Raw genomic sequence first — 14928 nt, forward strand, 5'->3', positions numbered from 1 at the left:
TATAAATGTATCCTGTTTATCACAATTCAAAGAAATAATTGCTATTTGTTTGCTTTTAGCTGGAAGAGGGAGAGCGATTTGCAAAATTGGTTATTGATATGGGAGAAAAGGCTTCAGAGTTTAGAGCCAAGGGCTACTTAGCTATTGGACTTGTGTATAGTCTAAGAGCAACCGACGGTAAGTGCTTTAAGCAAATATTGGTATTTAAATAAAACTATGCACTACTGCAGTGTCATTTTTCTATTCTAATGTTTATAGATAAACAGTTTCAATAAGTATGAGAACTGAATATTATTTCAATATCTGTAGTTTTTATATTATATTCCTTTTTCCCTTTTAGCATCATTGCGTGGGGTACAGGAAGAATATCAAAGGAAAGCTCTTGGTGCTTTTCAGAGGTAAGCAATTTTTTGTAAGCTTCCATGTGTGCATGATAACAAACATGCACTCTAAAGAAATAAAGAATCCACCTTTTGATGTATCAGTGCATTCATCTTTACATGTTTCTTGAAAACTTTCACAGATATAAAAGAATAATTCAATCTAAGCAGACAGTTAAAAGTTATTATTGACCAAGTGTATAACTGTTATCTACGTTTTTAGGAAAGGTAATTTAAAAATATAAGAACTTTTAATTACCTTATACTTTAATTTTCTTATACATGAAAGCCTCTTTAGATTAAAATGATATCTCAATGTTTTTTGGTAATCTCTCAAAACATAATTGAGGTTGCTTGAAAATGTCTACTAAATAAAACTTATGATGAGGATTAACTATGTTTCAGTTCATTAAAATGCAACATTTAGTATATTCAGCTACTTCATTTGTGAGACATGAACGCAGGCATCTTTTTATTCAATTGAGTGTCTTAATTTATATAAAAGTGATTCCCTTCTGGCCTCAAGGAGTATAAAGCCACTTAGCTGGTAAAAAATAAAATAATGAATGGATTTAGCTTGTTTAAGCAACCCTGGGTGATTGTGATTGGACTTCATACACTATGAGTATGCAGGTAAGTAATGCACATATGTACATATTTCTTTTTGAATTACGTCACTTAGCATGCATGGTTGCTTTCAAGCGCTCATTACATTTGAAGACTGCAGTATGCATGCAGCATTTTCATAAGTACTTCATCCTTTGCAAAATATGAATAATAGTAATGTTGTGAAGTGCAGTGACAGCATCCATGCAACATAAAAACTGAAGCACCTTTTAATGGCTGATTTTATGGCTCGAGGTCCTGAAAAGTTCTTAATGCTCACTTAGCCGTCAGACTGAAGACAAGCCTTGGTCACGGAAATGTTTCTCTTTTATAGAGTACACCTGCACAGGATTTTGATGGCTGTTATATTTAAATAACAGTTGCATACATATCACTATTATTTTTATCTGACAGCTTTTTTGTTGATGTTATCACCAATACCGTAATAAAAACATATAAAAAAAAAAGTGTGTACATAAAGTAAGGCTTTGAATCACTAAAGTAGTATACCAGCCTGCATAGGTAAAGCTGTCAAAAGTTTCAATTTAGTTTGGGTGCCAATTGGGTGTGGTTGTTGTGGTGACACAGCCATTTTATGGGCTTGGTCTGGACTGGGTGGGGTTTCCTTTCATGGGACTCAATCTCCTACTTACAAATTTTACTCTCACAATAATAATTAGGTTGTTAATTTTGAATGCACTTTTAGATTTCATGTTTAAAAATGATGTTCTTTTATATACTCTGAAATGCCTGATTGGTGCTCAATAAGAGTTGCCTTTTTCTTTAATTTGAGGCAGTCTAACGTAGATCCCCAACAGTAAATCTCTTGATATAGACTTAGTGTAGAAGGAATTACAGTCATCCGCCGACTTATGGTTCCTTTTTTGACTGGTCATTGGGCCTTATGTTAGTCACAGAGTGTACATACAGGTCATTGCATCTGAGGCACTGTGGGTGTGATGTGGATCATTTGTCCTTTTACTGCTGGCATGGAGCAGCACACACTAACCTTCAAGTTTCTTGGCAGTCGCATGCCTTGTCCTTGTAGCACCAATCAAAACAAACCTTAAAGTGCCCATCCAGGAGTCAGGAAACATATGAGACTGCGTGAAATAATAGTAATGGTAACAAATGATTGATTGGTTACTGTTTTCAAGACGTTTCTGTCTGTTTGATTGAAGAAAAAAATGTGAACCATCTGCCCAGATCAGAAACAAAAAAGATGTGACATCTGTATGAACAAGACTTCAAAAAATGCAGCGTGCTACCTCTGCAGCTCCACCACCACATCACTCACTGATTTTATGCAGAATGTATCATTCTGTGACAGGCGGCACTGCTGCAAATACATGATAAGCAAAACTTAATGCCTTGAATTACAATCCTTAAAATAAGATGTGACTTAGAGCACACTGCAAAGAAATCACACAATTGTCTGCAGTGTTTGTGTCCTCCAAGTTTATAAAGATTTTGGATTTAACTGCTATTTAGAGATTATGCATTTTGTTTAAACAGATCTATGACAATTATAGCGCCCTCCATAATGTATGGGACAAAGACACATTCTTCCATTTTTAGCCAGTAATACCAGTATATGAACATTGTTCAACAGGATATTAAACAAAAAGTTACATTTGCAGTGCCCTCCATAGTGTTGGGGACAAAAACACTTTTTACCTTGATTTATCCCTGTGCTCCGCAGTTTAAAATGACAAGTCAAACAATGCAGACATGATTAAAGTTCACATTGCAGACTTTAGTTTAAGGGATATTTACATACATTTTGGTCACACCATTTTGAAATTTCAACACTTTTATATATGTCCCCCACCCCATATCTGTTGATTAGGTGTATTGGTGTTTGTTTTGCAGTGGTAATACTAAACATTTTATTTATTTGTTTGTTTGTAAAGTAAGACTGATTTGATAGACATACAGGGAGTGCAGAATTATTAGGCAAGTTGTATTTTTGAGGATTAATTTTAATATGGAACAAACACAGTGCTATCAGTCAATCCAAAATGTTAATAAACCTGAAACCTGAATGTTTCACAACTGAAATGTGAGTGTGAACATCATCAGGGGAATACATATGTGCGCACAATTATTAGGCAACTATTAGTGTGCAGATTTATTATGCAACTAAAGGAAAAATGAAAATTTTCCCATCTCACTTGTTTCTTTTCATCTGTTATAGTGAGAATAATAAACAAACACCTCAAAATTTACAAATAAACATCTCTGACATTTCAAAAAAAATCAATCAATCAATCAATGACCAATATAGCCACCCTTCTTTCCAATAACAGTCATAAGCCTTTCCATTCATGGAGTCTGTCAGTTTCTTGATCTGTTGACGATCAGCTTTTTGTGGAGCAGTGACTACAGCCTCCCAGACACTCTTCAGAGAGGTGTATTGTTTTTCTCCCCCGTAAATCTAGCGTTTAAGAAGTGCCCACAAGTTCTCGATAGGGTTTAGGTCAGATGAGGAAGGGGCCATGTCATTATTCCTTCATCTTTAAGGCCTTTACTGGCTGGCCACGCAGTGGAGAACTTCGATGCAAGTGATGGAGCATTGGCCTGCATAAAAATCATGGTCTTCTTCCTGTATCACTGTTTGAAGAAAGTGTCTTCGAAAAACTGGCAGTAGGTTTGGGAGTTGATTTTGAGTTCATCTTCAATGCAAAAGGTCCAACTAGCTCATCTTTAAAAATACCAGCTCATACCAGTACCCCACCTCCACGTTGGAGTGGAGCTCTGTGCCCATTACTGATCCACAGGTCCATCCATCTGGTCCATCAAGAGTCACTCTCATCTCATCGGTCCATAAAACCTTTGAAAAAAATCTGTCTTCAGATATTTCTTGGCCCAGTTTTGACGTTTCAACTTATGTTTCTTGTTCAGTGGTGGTTGGGTTTCAGCCCTCCTTACCTTGGCCATATCTTTGAGCACTGAACACCTTGTACTTCTGGGCACTCCAGGTAGGTTGCAGCTCTGGAATATGAAAGTACTGGAGGATAATGGGTTCCTGGTAGCTTCACGTTTGATTCTTCTCAAATCTTTGGCAGCTAATTTGCGTCTTTTGTTCTCAACACGTTTCTTGCGACCCTGTTGACTATTTGCAACAAAATGTTTGATGGTTCTGTGATCACACACCAATATCTTAGCAATTCCAAAAGTGCTGCATCCCTCTGAAAGACTTTTACAATTTTGACTTTTCAGAGTCAGTTAAATCTCTTTTTTGGCCCATTTTGCCTGAGGAAAACTAGCTGCCTAATAATTCTGCACACCTTGATATAGGGTGTTGATCTCCTTAGGCCACACCCTCCCTCATTACACAAATACACATCACCTGACGTGCTTAAATCCAATAAGCATTCAAGTTAATACAGCTTGGATGTGGAATATACGCATTAAAAATGATGATATGGTCAAAATACTCACTTGCCTAATAATTGTGCACACAGTGTAGAATGAGTGTTGAAATTCAGTAAAAGTCTTTCAACGTAATTTATTGAAAATGAGAATCTGAATAAAGACTGGATTTAGGAGAAAGCAAAAAAATGAGATACCCATATGTGAAAATGCACTTACAAATTTTTAAGTATCTTTTAAAGTTAATCTTTATTAGTATTTGTATATAAAAAAAATAGCTATGCATGGTATGTTGTGTAATGGTAAAAATGTTTTGTTTTCTGTTAATAAAGGGCGCAGAGTTTATCTCCAACAGACCATCTTGCTGCCTTCTATTTGGCTCTACAACTTGCAGTTTCTAGACAGGTAATAGGTGGCAAATATTAAATCATTATTGTTTATTTGCTTCTTTGTTTAGTAAAGTTCATTCTGAGGCTATCTTTCAAAATTTTTAAATGATTTCCTTGGGAAAATGATAAAAAAAGCCAGCATGATTTTATCAAATCTTTAATAATGTAGTCTCCTTTCAAAGATATTTTATTCAGGCTTCTGTAAATGTCAGCATTTTTGGTTTTATATTTCATATTGAAGTTGCATATTTGTAACCATTTAATGTTAGATATAGCAGCCTGCAATTTTCTTTGATTTTTATCATTTTTATTTTTATTTAGTCAAAATGTAATTTGCAAATTTCTTTTGAACAACTATATGGTTTATTTTTTTAACAGGTGTGTTTTTGATAAATGAAGTCTAATATTGCGCCAGTTCAATGCAGTCCTATAAGTGAGGGTTAAATGTTTAGTTGATAGGAAGTAATTACCGGTTCCTGTTGACAAGTTTATGTACCTCTTTTATTTTTGCATTGATTATGTGAATTATTTTGTGAAGGCAAGGCAGCTGCTAACTACATGCATATTAACTAAAATCCTCAGCACTTTAAAGTCATCAGTGATTGTCCCTTTATATACCAGAAATAATGAGACTAATAAGTTACATTGCAGTTTGTCTGTTTTTAAACAGTTTTAGTGCTACTTGTTTCCTCAAACCTTTGCTTTAACTGTTTTGGTAAATTGATTGCAGTGCAAATATTACAAATTGAATTAATATTTAGGGCAAAAAAAATAGTTCTTTGTATTTTGAAAATGACAGATCTTTTAACATTACTTTTATTTATAACAGCAAAAATAAGTGATTAAAGATATTGGATAAAAATATGAGTGAAACTTTCTTAACCTTATGTTAATGTATTTAGTTTTTAGCTGAAATTGTGTACTTGTGATACATATAATTGTAGATTCCTGAGGCTTTAGGATATGTACGTCAAGCCCTCCAGCTTCAAGGAGATGATGTACACTCCTTGCATCTTCTAGCTCTTCTGCTTTCTGCACAGAAGCACTACCACGATGCCCTAAACATTATAGAAATGGCCCTTGGAGAATATCCAGAGAATTTCATGTAAGTTTATTTTTGCATGTAAAAAAGCAAATTATTGTCCATAAATAACATTAAACATTGTCACAATACAGTGGAACGTCAGTTCATGAACGTCTCTGAACACAGACAAATCAGGTTACGACCAAAAAGTTTGCCAAACTTTTGCATCTGTTCACGACCACACACTCGGTTGAAGAACAAGCCAGTTTCCCTTTCCGGTTCGTACGCGCTGATGATTTCCACACGTGTTCAGTCTCTCCCTGTACTGTACATTGTTCTCGGTGCATCACGCAGAGGGACTCTCCCTCAAACCTGTAACCTCTTCTCAACACAGCTTCCTCCTGTGGTATAGCAGGTCCACAGCTCCCGTCAAAAAGACCAGTTTTAATAAATAATCACCGCACTTGCGGCTTAGCAAGGGGGCGTGGTGGTGTGTGGCCGAAGCGGTTCCTGAGGAGATTGTGATGTGAGCGTTTCTCACCTAAGTGCACAGGTGAGAAGCGGTCCGCATCCGTAATTGTTCCCAGGGGCTGCTGATTGCCACGACTCTCACGCCTCTTCATTAAATGGAAGCCCGAGTCGGCTAAAGGGAGTAGAAGAGAACTGGAAAGAACGGGAGGTTGCAGGAGAAGGCAGGAAGGAGGAGGAGAAAGCTGGTGCAGGAGAGAGAGAGAGTGAGAGAGCGTGAGAGAGTGAGAGTGAGCGTGAGAGAGTGAGAGTGAGCGAGTGAGAGTGAGCGAGTGTAGGCGCGCGTGCAGTTGAGAGAGAGCGAGCAGCTGAGCAGGGAGCCTGGTTGTTTATTTCAGTGTTATTCAATGTTTTTACATTTAGTTTACTATTACACTGTGCATTCTATGGTATAATTAACTATATTTGTGCTTAAAAATCTTAAAAAAAAAATATATTTACATACAGTTCGTACGGTCTGGAACGGATTAATTGTATTTACATACAATCCTATGGGGGAAATTACTTGGGGTCACAACCAAATCGAGTTATGACTAGAGTTTTAGAACGAATTACGGTCGTGACCCGAGGTTCCACTGTATATGGAGCTATAAATCAGATGTATCAGATCAGAACTCTGTCATGCTGCACTGTTCTTATAAATATAGAGATATTGGGACAGCTCAGCTATTAGCTAAATAAATAGTCTTGATAGTCTGAATGGTCTCCTCTCATTTGTCAAATTTATTTTTCTATGTTCTAAAACAGTACAGCAGTGGTTCTCAAATTTTTTTTTCTTGAATCCTAATTTTGCCTATTGCATGTATTTGCGACCTGTTATCACCACAGGACAGTGACCAATCATCGCCACCAGTCATTGTCCTTATTTGTCCACCTTGGAGAATCATTGCCAACTGTCATCCTTTAGCCCATACAGAATTGACATCAGTTGTTGTCCCTCCCTTGGAGAATTGTCATCAAACATCATCAAAGTCCACTTTGAGAATCACCCCAACCATTGCCCTATGGTCTCCTTGAAAATCAGCCAGGGTGTTTTTTTCAGCCATGCTGAATAAAAGGTGCCGCCTCCCTCCAGTCATCAGCTGGAGTCGGGTGGAAGAGGACAAAGCTCGGAGGAGAGGAGTGGAGGCGGTGAAGGAGGACAGGATTTTGAGAGGCCTGGACTGAGGGTGATTGATGAAAGGACACTGGGTTGTGTGCAAGACAATATTTATTTATAAATAAACGTGTGTGATGTTTGAACCATTGGTGTCTGCCTATCTGTGTCGAGGCTGATCTCCACAATGTACAATGTCATGTTCCAGCAAATAATTATTTTTCATATGTTGCCATCACAAGTGTAATATTGCTAAAGAATTAAAATTTGATATATGTGTTTCTTTAAAACATGTAAGAAGTTTCATTATACCAAGTACCAAACTGTCCCTTCATTCATTTTATGAATTTTCTTATTCTATTTCATAGTCATGGCGAAAGGTATCCTCTCCCAACAATACAATACATGTAATACAGGATGCAGTTCATTCTCTGACACATGCATGCATATACTCAAGAGTATCAGGCACATATTTGTGATGCTGAAATACAGGGTGGGCCATTTATATGGATACACCTTAATAAAATGGGAATGGTTGGTGATATTAACTTCCTGTTTGTGGCACATTAGTATATGTGAGGGGGGAAACTTTTCAAGATGGGTGGTAACCATGGTGGCCATTTTGAAGTTGGCCATTTTGGATCCAACTTTTGTTTTGGTTTTAACATAACTTTATTCTTTCATGAGTTATTTACAAGTTTCTGACCACTTATAAAATGTGTTCAATGTGCTGCCCATTGTGTTGGATTGTCAATGCAACCCTCTTCTCCCACTCTTCACACACTAATAGCAACACCGCAGGAGAAATGCTAGCACAGACTTCCAGTATCCGTAGTTTCAGGTGCTGCACATCTCGTATCTTCACAGCATAAACAATTGCCTTCAGATGACCCCAAAGATAAAAGTCTAAGGGGGTCAGATCGGGAGACCTTGGGGGCCATTCAACTGGCCCTGACGACCAATCCACTTTCCAGGAAACTGTTCATCTAGGAATGCTCGGACCTGACACCCATAATGTGGTGGTGCACCATCTTGCTGGAAAACTCAGGGGCGTGCCAGCTTCAGTGCATAAAAGGGAAACACATCATCATGTAGCAATTTCGCATATCCAGTGGCCTTGAGGTTTCCATTGATGAAGAATGGCCCCACTATCTTTGTACCCCATATACCACACCATACCATCATTTTTTTTGTTCCAACAGTCTTGGAGGGATCTATCCAATGTGGGTTAGTGTCAGACCAATAGCGGTGGTTTTGTTTGTTAACTTCACCATTCACATAAAAGTTTTCCTCATCACTGAACAAAATCTTCTGCGTAAACTGAGGGTCCTGTTCCAATTTTGTTTTGCCCATTCTGCAAATTCAGTGCGCCGATCTGGGTCATCCTCGTTGAGATGCTGCAGTAGCTGGAGTTTGTAAGGGTGCCATTTGTGAGTAGCTAATATCCGCCGAAGGGATGTTCGACTAATGCCACTCTCCAGTGACATGCGGCGAGTGCTACGCTGTGGGCTCTTGCTGAATGAAGCTAGGACAGCCACTGATGTTTCTTCATTAGTGACAGTTTTCATGCGTCCACATTTTGGCAAATCCAACACTGAACCAGTTTCACGAAACTTAGCAAGCAGTTTGCTAACTGTAGCATGGGAGATGGGTGGTCTTGTAGGGTGTCTTGCATTGAAATCTGCTGCAATGACAAAAGTGTCTTACTTGTCCAATTGTATCCGGCTGCTCAGTGAATCCACGCCCCTTCCGGCGTGCTTTCCATGGTCATCTTGCCTTAGTGAATTATATATATAGATTATACATACAGATATAGTATAACAATGAATTTGATTTTCAAGGTTTCTGTTAACTAAAATTGTAGTATGCTGTACCTTCTGTGATTCTACTGGAAATAGACCGTAACCTTATACTGAAATACAGTAGTCTTTGATTCTTTTTAGCAACATGACAATAAATGATATTTTTAATTATCTGTAACAACCTTTCATTTATTTTCAGATTATTGTTTACCAAAGTGAAGCTGGAATCAATCTGTAGAGGTCCTGATGAAGCACTGCTGACATGCAAACATATGCTGCAGATCTGGAAATCTTGCTATAATCTTACCAACCCCAGGTGAACTATTCAGAATATCATTTTTTTTTATATGTAACTGCCTGAACAAAAGCCTTTGTGTAATTTGCAAGAATCAAAAGATTTAGAGGAACTTGGGCCTGGAATAAAATGTAGTTTTTTTGGATCTTGTATGTTTTCCCCTGCCCTTATGTTCTTGTGTATTCATCTGGGATGATTATGTGTGCATGCATTATACTGTATGTTGTGAAAATGATATCAAAACATGTCATATATCAAATTTTATGTGACAGAGCTTTATGAATAAAACAAACTTTATTTGGAAACTAAAGAGTAGTGCATAACATAATGCAACCCTTGTCCTGAATAACATATGAGAAATGATGCATGAGTTCAGGCAACAAATAGCACCTATTTTCCTATACAGCAGGGTTGCTTGCTAGAACTACAACTTAAAGGATTCCCTGCTGGGGATTCTTCTACTTGGCAGCTTTACTCTGCTGCCACCTGCTTAACTGGTGGTCTGGCAATCTGTAACAATTTTCAAAGAGCCTATCCTCAAATTTCTAATCAATGTTGCTATACAGTGATGTTTGACTTATCACTTAAAAGTAAAAGTATTCATGCTGTGTGCCTGATTTCATTTGATAAAGTGGCATTTGTCAAAAAACTGCCACTTTCCAGCTTGAGCTACCACCAGATTTCATGAAATTTGTAAAAACTAGGCAGATTTTAAATGATTGTAAAACATAAACACATGAAAAGTGAATCTAGATTAATGTATTTGTTTGGGCGGTTTCAAGTCTCAGTATGGAGTTATAGTGATATTGATGCTGGCTGTGAATAGTATGACAAATTTTGTATTGGGGTGATAGTTTGGTGGATAACATTGTTCTTCTCTGAGAATATGTCTTGTTACCCCTATTACAGCTTTTTCAATTAAATTACCTTGAATGTTAACTCTGGTGCTTTATAATTTCTAGGCAGACTGCCCCTTGTTAAAAGGCCTAAATAGAAAAGCCTTAGCAATTAGTAGCATTCCAACCAAAATCTTTCATAGGCTTTACATAATACTGAGGATATTTAATAACCTGCAACATCCAATGTACAAATTACATTAATGTCTTCCTGCCTAATCAAGTTATTGTCAACCACTTTGAAAATTTACAAGGAAAACACTGGATAAAAGGCTAAAGCTTGCACTCGCATCAGCAGTATACAGTAATCTGATCATATAAATGCCCGATACAGTAAATTATATAATAGAAAAATAATTGTAATTAAATATGTTATGTAAGTTGTAAGATGTGATTTAACTACTTTCTAAAATATTTGTGAATCTACCAGAAATCTTTTTCCTAAGATTACATGGTAAACTTTGAACATAGTTGTGCAGTGAGGTGCTTCTGTTTTCTCCCTCTGCTACAGCAGATCTCTAACAGCTCAGTGAAACCAATTGCTTCATAAAGGTTATTATTGTAAACTTTTGTTTTCCCTGCAATATCACAGGATACAAGTCCGCTCCAAATTCGTCTTCATAATTTAACCTTTACCTGTTTCTTCTCTACTCATTTGCCTTGCCCATTTTTCTGCCTGTTTTGTGGAGTGATAATTTCCCACTGCCACATTAATTTTTTCTGGGATGTTAGGTGAGCAGCTAAAAAAAATAGTTGATACCAGGCCAAAACAAAGACTTTAAAAGTGTATATATATATATATTAATATTTATTTATTCAATTTTAAACTAATGGAAAACTTAAAAAATACAGATATTTAAGTGTCAAGCTATTCTAGAAGCCCAAGTCATTGTTCTTCTTTGAAAAAACCAAAGCAACATCCATTGCGCTCTCCAACAGCGCCTCTAACCTTTATCCTTTATCACTTAAACTTTCAAAATCTAAATTAAAATAATTTAAATCCATACATAACAAACTATATATACTGTATTGAACCTAATTTTCTAAACTGCATATCCCATGATCTAATAATAATAATAATTCCTTGGGAATCTGTTTTGCATATTGTTAAGCCATCAGCCTATAGAAATAAGTAATTGGAAGATGGGTTATAAAAAAACACAACGGTAAGAAAAACTATAATGTAAACTTATAACATTAATATAACATGCTTTCTTTGATTGTTTTGTAAATACAGTTTAAAAAATCAAATTAATTCCATTTACTCACAATTTTTCTGTGTAATTTAAAGATTCACTAAATAAAGTAAAAAACTACAAACAATGTTCACTTTCAAAAAATGAAAAGTTAAATACTTCTCCTTTCTAAACCTGTCACAGTGGTTAATAAAAACTTCCAACACCAAGTACTGGATCAATTTACTGTGGAATACTTGCTCTTTACAATACCCATCAATAAGTTTACACTGCATTTACAGCATTATGTATAATCATGATGTTTAGTATAGAAGAATGGGTAACCTTTGTGGTCTCAAAAAGCTAAACCACTACCTCCAGTAGTATGTTCATGTTTCAGTCTGGACCTGTGTTTAATATCAGACACATTTTTAAATTGCTTCTTAATTCAATGTGGTGTGGCAGAAAAGTAATGAGACTGGCAACACTGCAAGCGATCTGGCAACGCTGCGCTGTTGTCCTTGATAGAGCACGTGTATCAGTACCCTCCCATAGCTCAGTGCGAGTTTCAACTCCTTCCGTTAACTACGTGATTTTTGTGACTGCTGTTAGCGAAGTTGTGTTTTTGGTTGTGCGTCACGCAAAATAGAACAGCGGAATTTGGAGCAACGTTGTCCCATTAAACGGCAAGTGTGACGTTTAAAAAGTTAAAACAGGCCTATGGGGAACATTCTTTATCCCAGCTCACGTTTTGCTGGCACAAATCATTTTGGAAGGCAGAAAACACGTTGAAGATGAACACCGTTCAGGGAGGCCTTCAACTTCGAAAACCAATGAAAACATCGAACATGTGAACACTCTTGTGAGATCAGACCGTCGTTTAACATTAAGAATGTTGAGTGAACAATTAAATTTGAACAGATTTACCGTTCATCAGATTTTGACTGAACATTTGCACATGCGAAAGGTCTGTGCCAAAATGGTGCCAAAAAACCTCTCAATTGAGCAGAAGGACAATCGAAAAAACAAGTGTCTTGATCTTCTTGACAGAATCGCTAATGAGCAAGATTTCTTTAGTCGTGTGATCACAGGTGATGAATCATGGATTTTTGAATACGATCCTGAGACCAAGAGGCAAAGTCAGGAGTGGCACACTGCAAACTCTCCTCAACCAAAGAAAGCTCGAATGAGCAAATCGAAGATCAAATCAATGCTGATTTGTTTTTTTTGACAAAAGGGGAATCGTCCACAAAGAATTTGTTCCTCCAGGACAAACTGTCAACCAAGTTTTTAATAAAGACGTCCTTGAAAGGCTCAGAAAAAGGGTCATTCGCGTGAGACCAGACATTGCAGACAAATGGATGCTCCATCATGACTACGCCCCATGTCACACTGCCCTCTCCATAACAGAATTTTTGACCTCAAAAGGCATTCCTGTGCTTCCCCAGCCCCCTTATTCACCTGACCTCAGTCCGTGTGACTTTTTCCTTTTCCTAAACTGAAAAATGTCCTCAAAGGACGTCATTTCGGGACTTTAGAAAACATCCAAAAGAGTGTAACGGACATGCTGAAGACCATACTGGTTGAAGACTTCCAGCGCTGCTACCAACAGTGGGAACAACGTCTCCATCGGTGTGTAGCTGCCCAAGGGAACTACTTTGAAGGGGATAACATTGATGTTTGAAAAAAATAAAAACTTTGGTAAATAAAAAATCAGTCTCATTACTTTTCTGCCACACCTCGTAGAGTCAAGGTTTCTGTACTTTGCAGATTATTAATAAACAAGTGTGGTGATCTGAATAATATTGCTTTTTTAGTGATCAAAGTTCTCAAAACATTACTAGAGGCTAAATATTGTATTTTATGTTACCAGTGGGGTTTCTTGAGCCAACCCCTCACTTAAAATAACCCACAGAAACAACACATTCCAGTCACAACAGGTTTTTATGTATAGAAAAAAAGTTCCAGGAAGGTATAGGGTACAAGTTACGTAAAGATAAAACAATAAACATGACCTCAGGGCCTGTCTCCACAATATATAGTATTCTGTCTCTGACCTAATTTTCCCCTCCTCTCTCCTGTCGCACCAGGAGTGGTGAGAGGTTTTCCTCCTTTTTATACCAGGTGAGCCCAGGCCTTTGATTGCTTCTGGGTTCACAGCCAATTGCTCAACCAACAATTCCAGGTTGTTTCTGACCCTTTGAAAATCATGTATCTGTCTACCTAAAGATCCAGACACCCCTTTATTTGGCTGCATTTTGGAAGTAGGTTTCTGCTGCTTTGATGTGGTCAGGAGGAGTAATAAAATAGTGAAGGTGGTCAAAGGAGGGCTAGACTCCAACTAATTCCCAGATGGCTCCTTTGCGTCCTGACCGAGATCCAAGTGGTGTCCCATCTGGGCAGTGTTCCCAACTAACCCTTGATGGCACATTGGCTTTCTGTTAGTGCAGTGGTCCCAACCAACTTTGTGTCCCTGTGCCTTGCTGACCAAAGCAATGTGCAATAGAACATATTTGACACTTTAAAATTGTTCATGATTTAATACTCATTTTTAGCATACCCACAAAATGGTTTTTTTTCCCCCCAAATCCAAACCACAACAATTTCATCCGGTATACTGGATCAATAAGTTTGTTGTTCAGTCCTATTAGATTTTCATACACGTCCCTAAAAGGCATTTGAAACAACTGCTTTAATGTTAGCTGTTAATCTTATGTTAAATTTAGTTTGTCGTCATTTCATTATACAGTAAACCCTAATTTATCGCAGTTAATCCTTTCCACACTCTACCACGATAAATGAATTTCTGCAAAGTAGGATTCTTTATTTATAAATTGCATATTTTCTCAGCTAGAGCATAGAAAACCTGTTTACGACCTTCTAAATACGTTTTTTAACATTATTATGGCCCTCTAGACATGAAATAACACCCTTTAGTCAAAAGTTTAAACTGTGCTCCATGACAAGACAGAGATGACAGTTCCGTCTCACAATTAAAAGAATGCAAACATATCTTCCTCTTCAAAGAATGCGTGTCAGGAGCAGAGAATGTCAGAGAGAGAGAGAGAGAAAAGCAAACAATCAAAAAATCAATACGTGCTGTTGGGCTTTTAAGTATGCGAAGCACCGCCGGACAAAACAGCTGCAAGGAAGGGAGCAATGTGAAGGTAGTCTTTCAGCATTTTTTAGAGGAGCATGCGTATCCTCTAGGCCAGTGTGCGAACAGCCCCTCTGCTCACAGCCCCTCCGTCAGGAGCAGAGAATGTCAGAGAGAGTGAGAGAGACAGAGAAAAGCAAACAAAAATCAATACGTGCTGTTTGGGCTTTCAAGTATGCGAAACACCGCGCAGGAAGCATATCGT

The 14928-nt window shown here is 37.5% G+C and overlaps 1 protein-coding gene across 1 annotated transcript in view; it reads left to right on the plus strand.

The window, feature by feature from the left end:
• The window catches only part of ttc7b (tetratricopeptide repeat domain 7B), a 176557-nt gene that overhangs the window by 119997 nt on the left and 41632 nt on the right, over positions 1–14928 (plus strand). The window contains exons 12-16 of the mRNA XM_039741203.1: positions 60–177; positions 341–398; positions 4694–4766; positions 5695–5855; positions 9400–9516. Of these exons, the coding sequence (XP_039597137.1) occupies positions 60–177; positions 341–398; positions 4694–4766; positions 5695–5855; positions 9400–9516 (527 nt within the window). The remainder of the gene's footprint in view (positions 1–59; positions 178–340; positions 399–4693; positions 4767–5694; positions 5856–9399; positions 9517–14928) is intronic.

Source organism: Polypterus senegalus, chromosome 18 (genome assembly GCF_016835505.1).
Source record: "Polypterus senegalus isolate Bchr_013 chromosome 18, ASM1683550v1, whole genome shotgun sequence".
NCBI classification, from domain to species: domain Eukaryota; kingdom Metazoa; phylum Chordata; class Cladistia; order Polypteriformes; family Polypteridae; genus Polypterus; species Polypterus senegalus.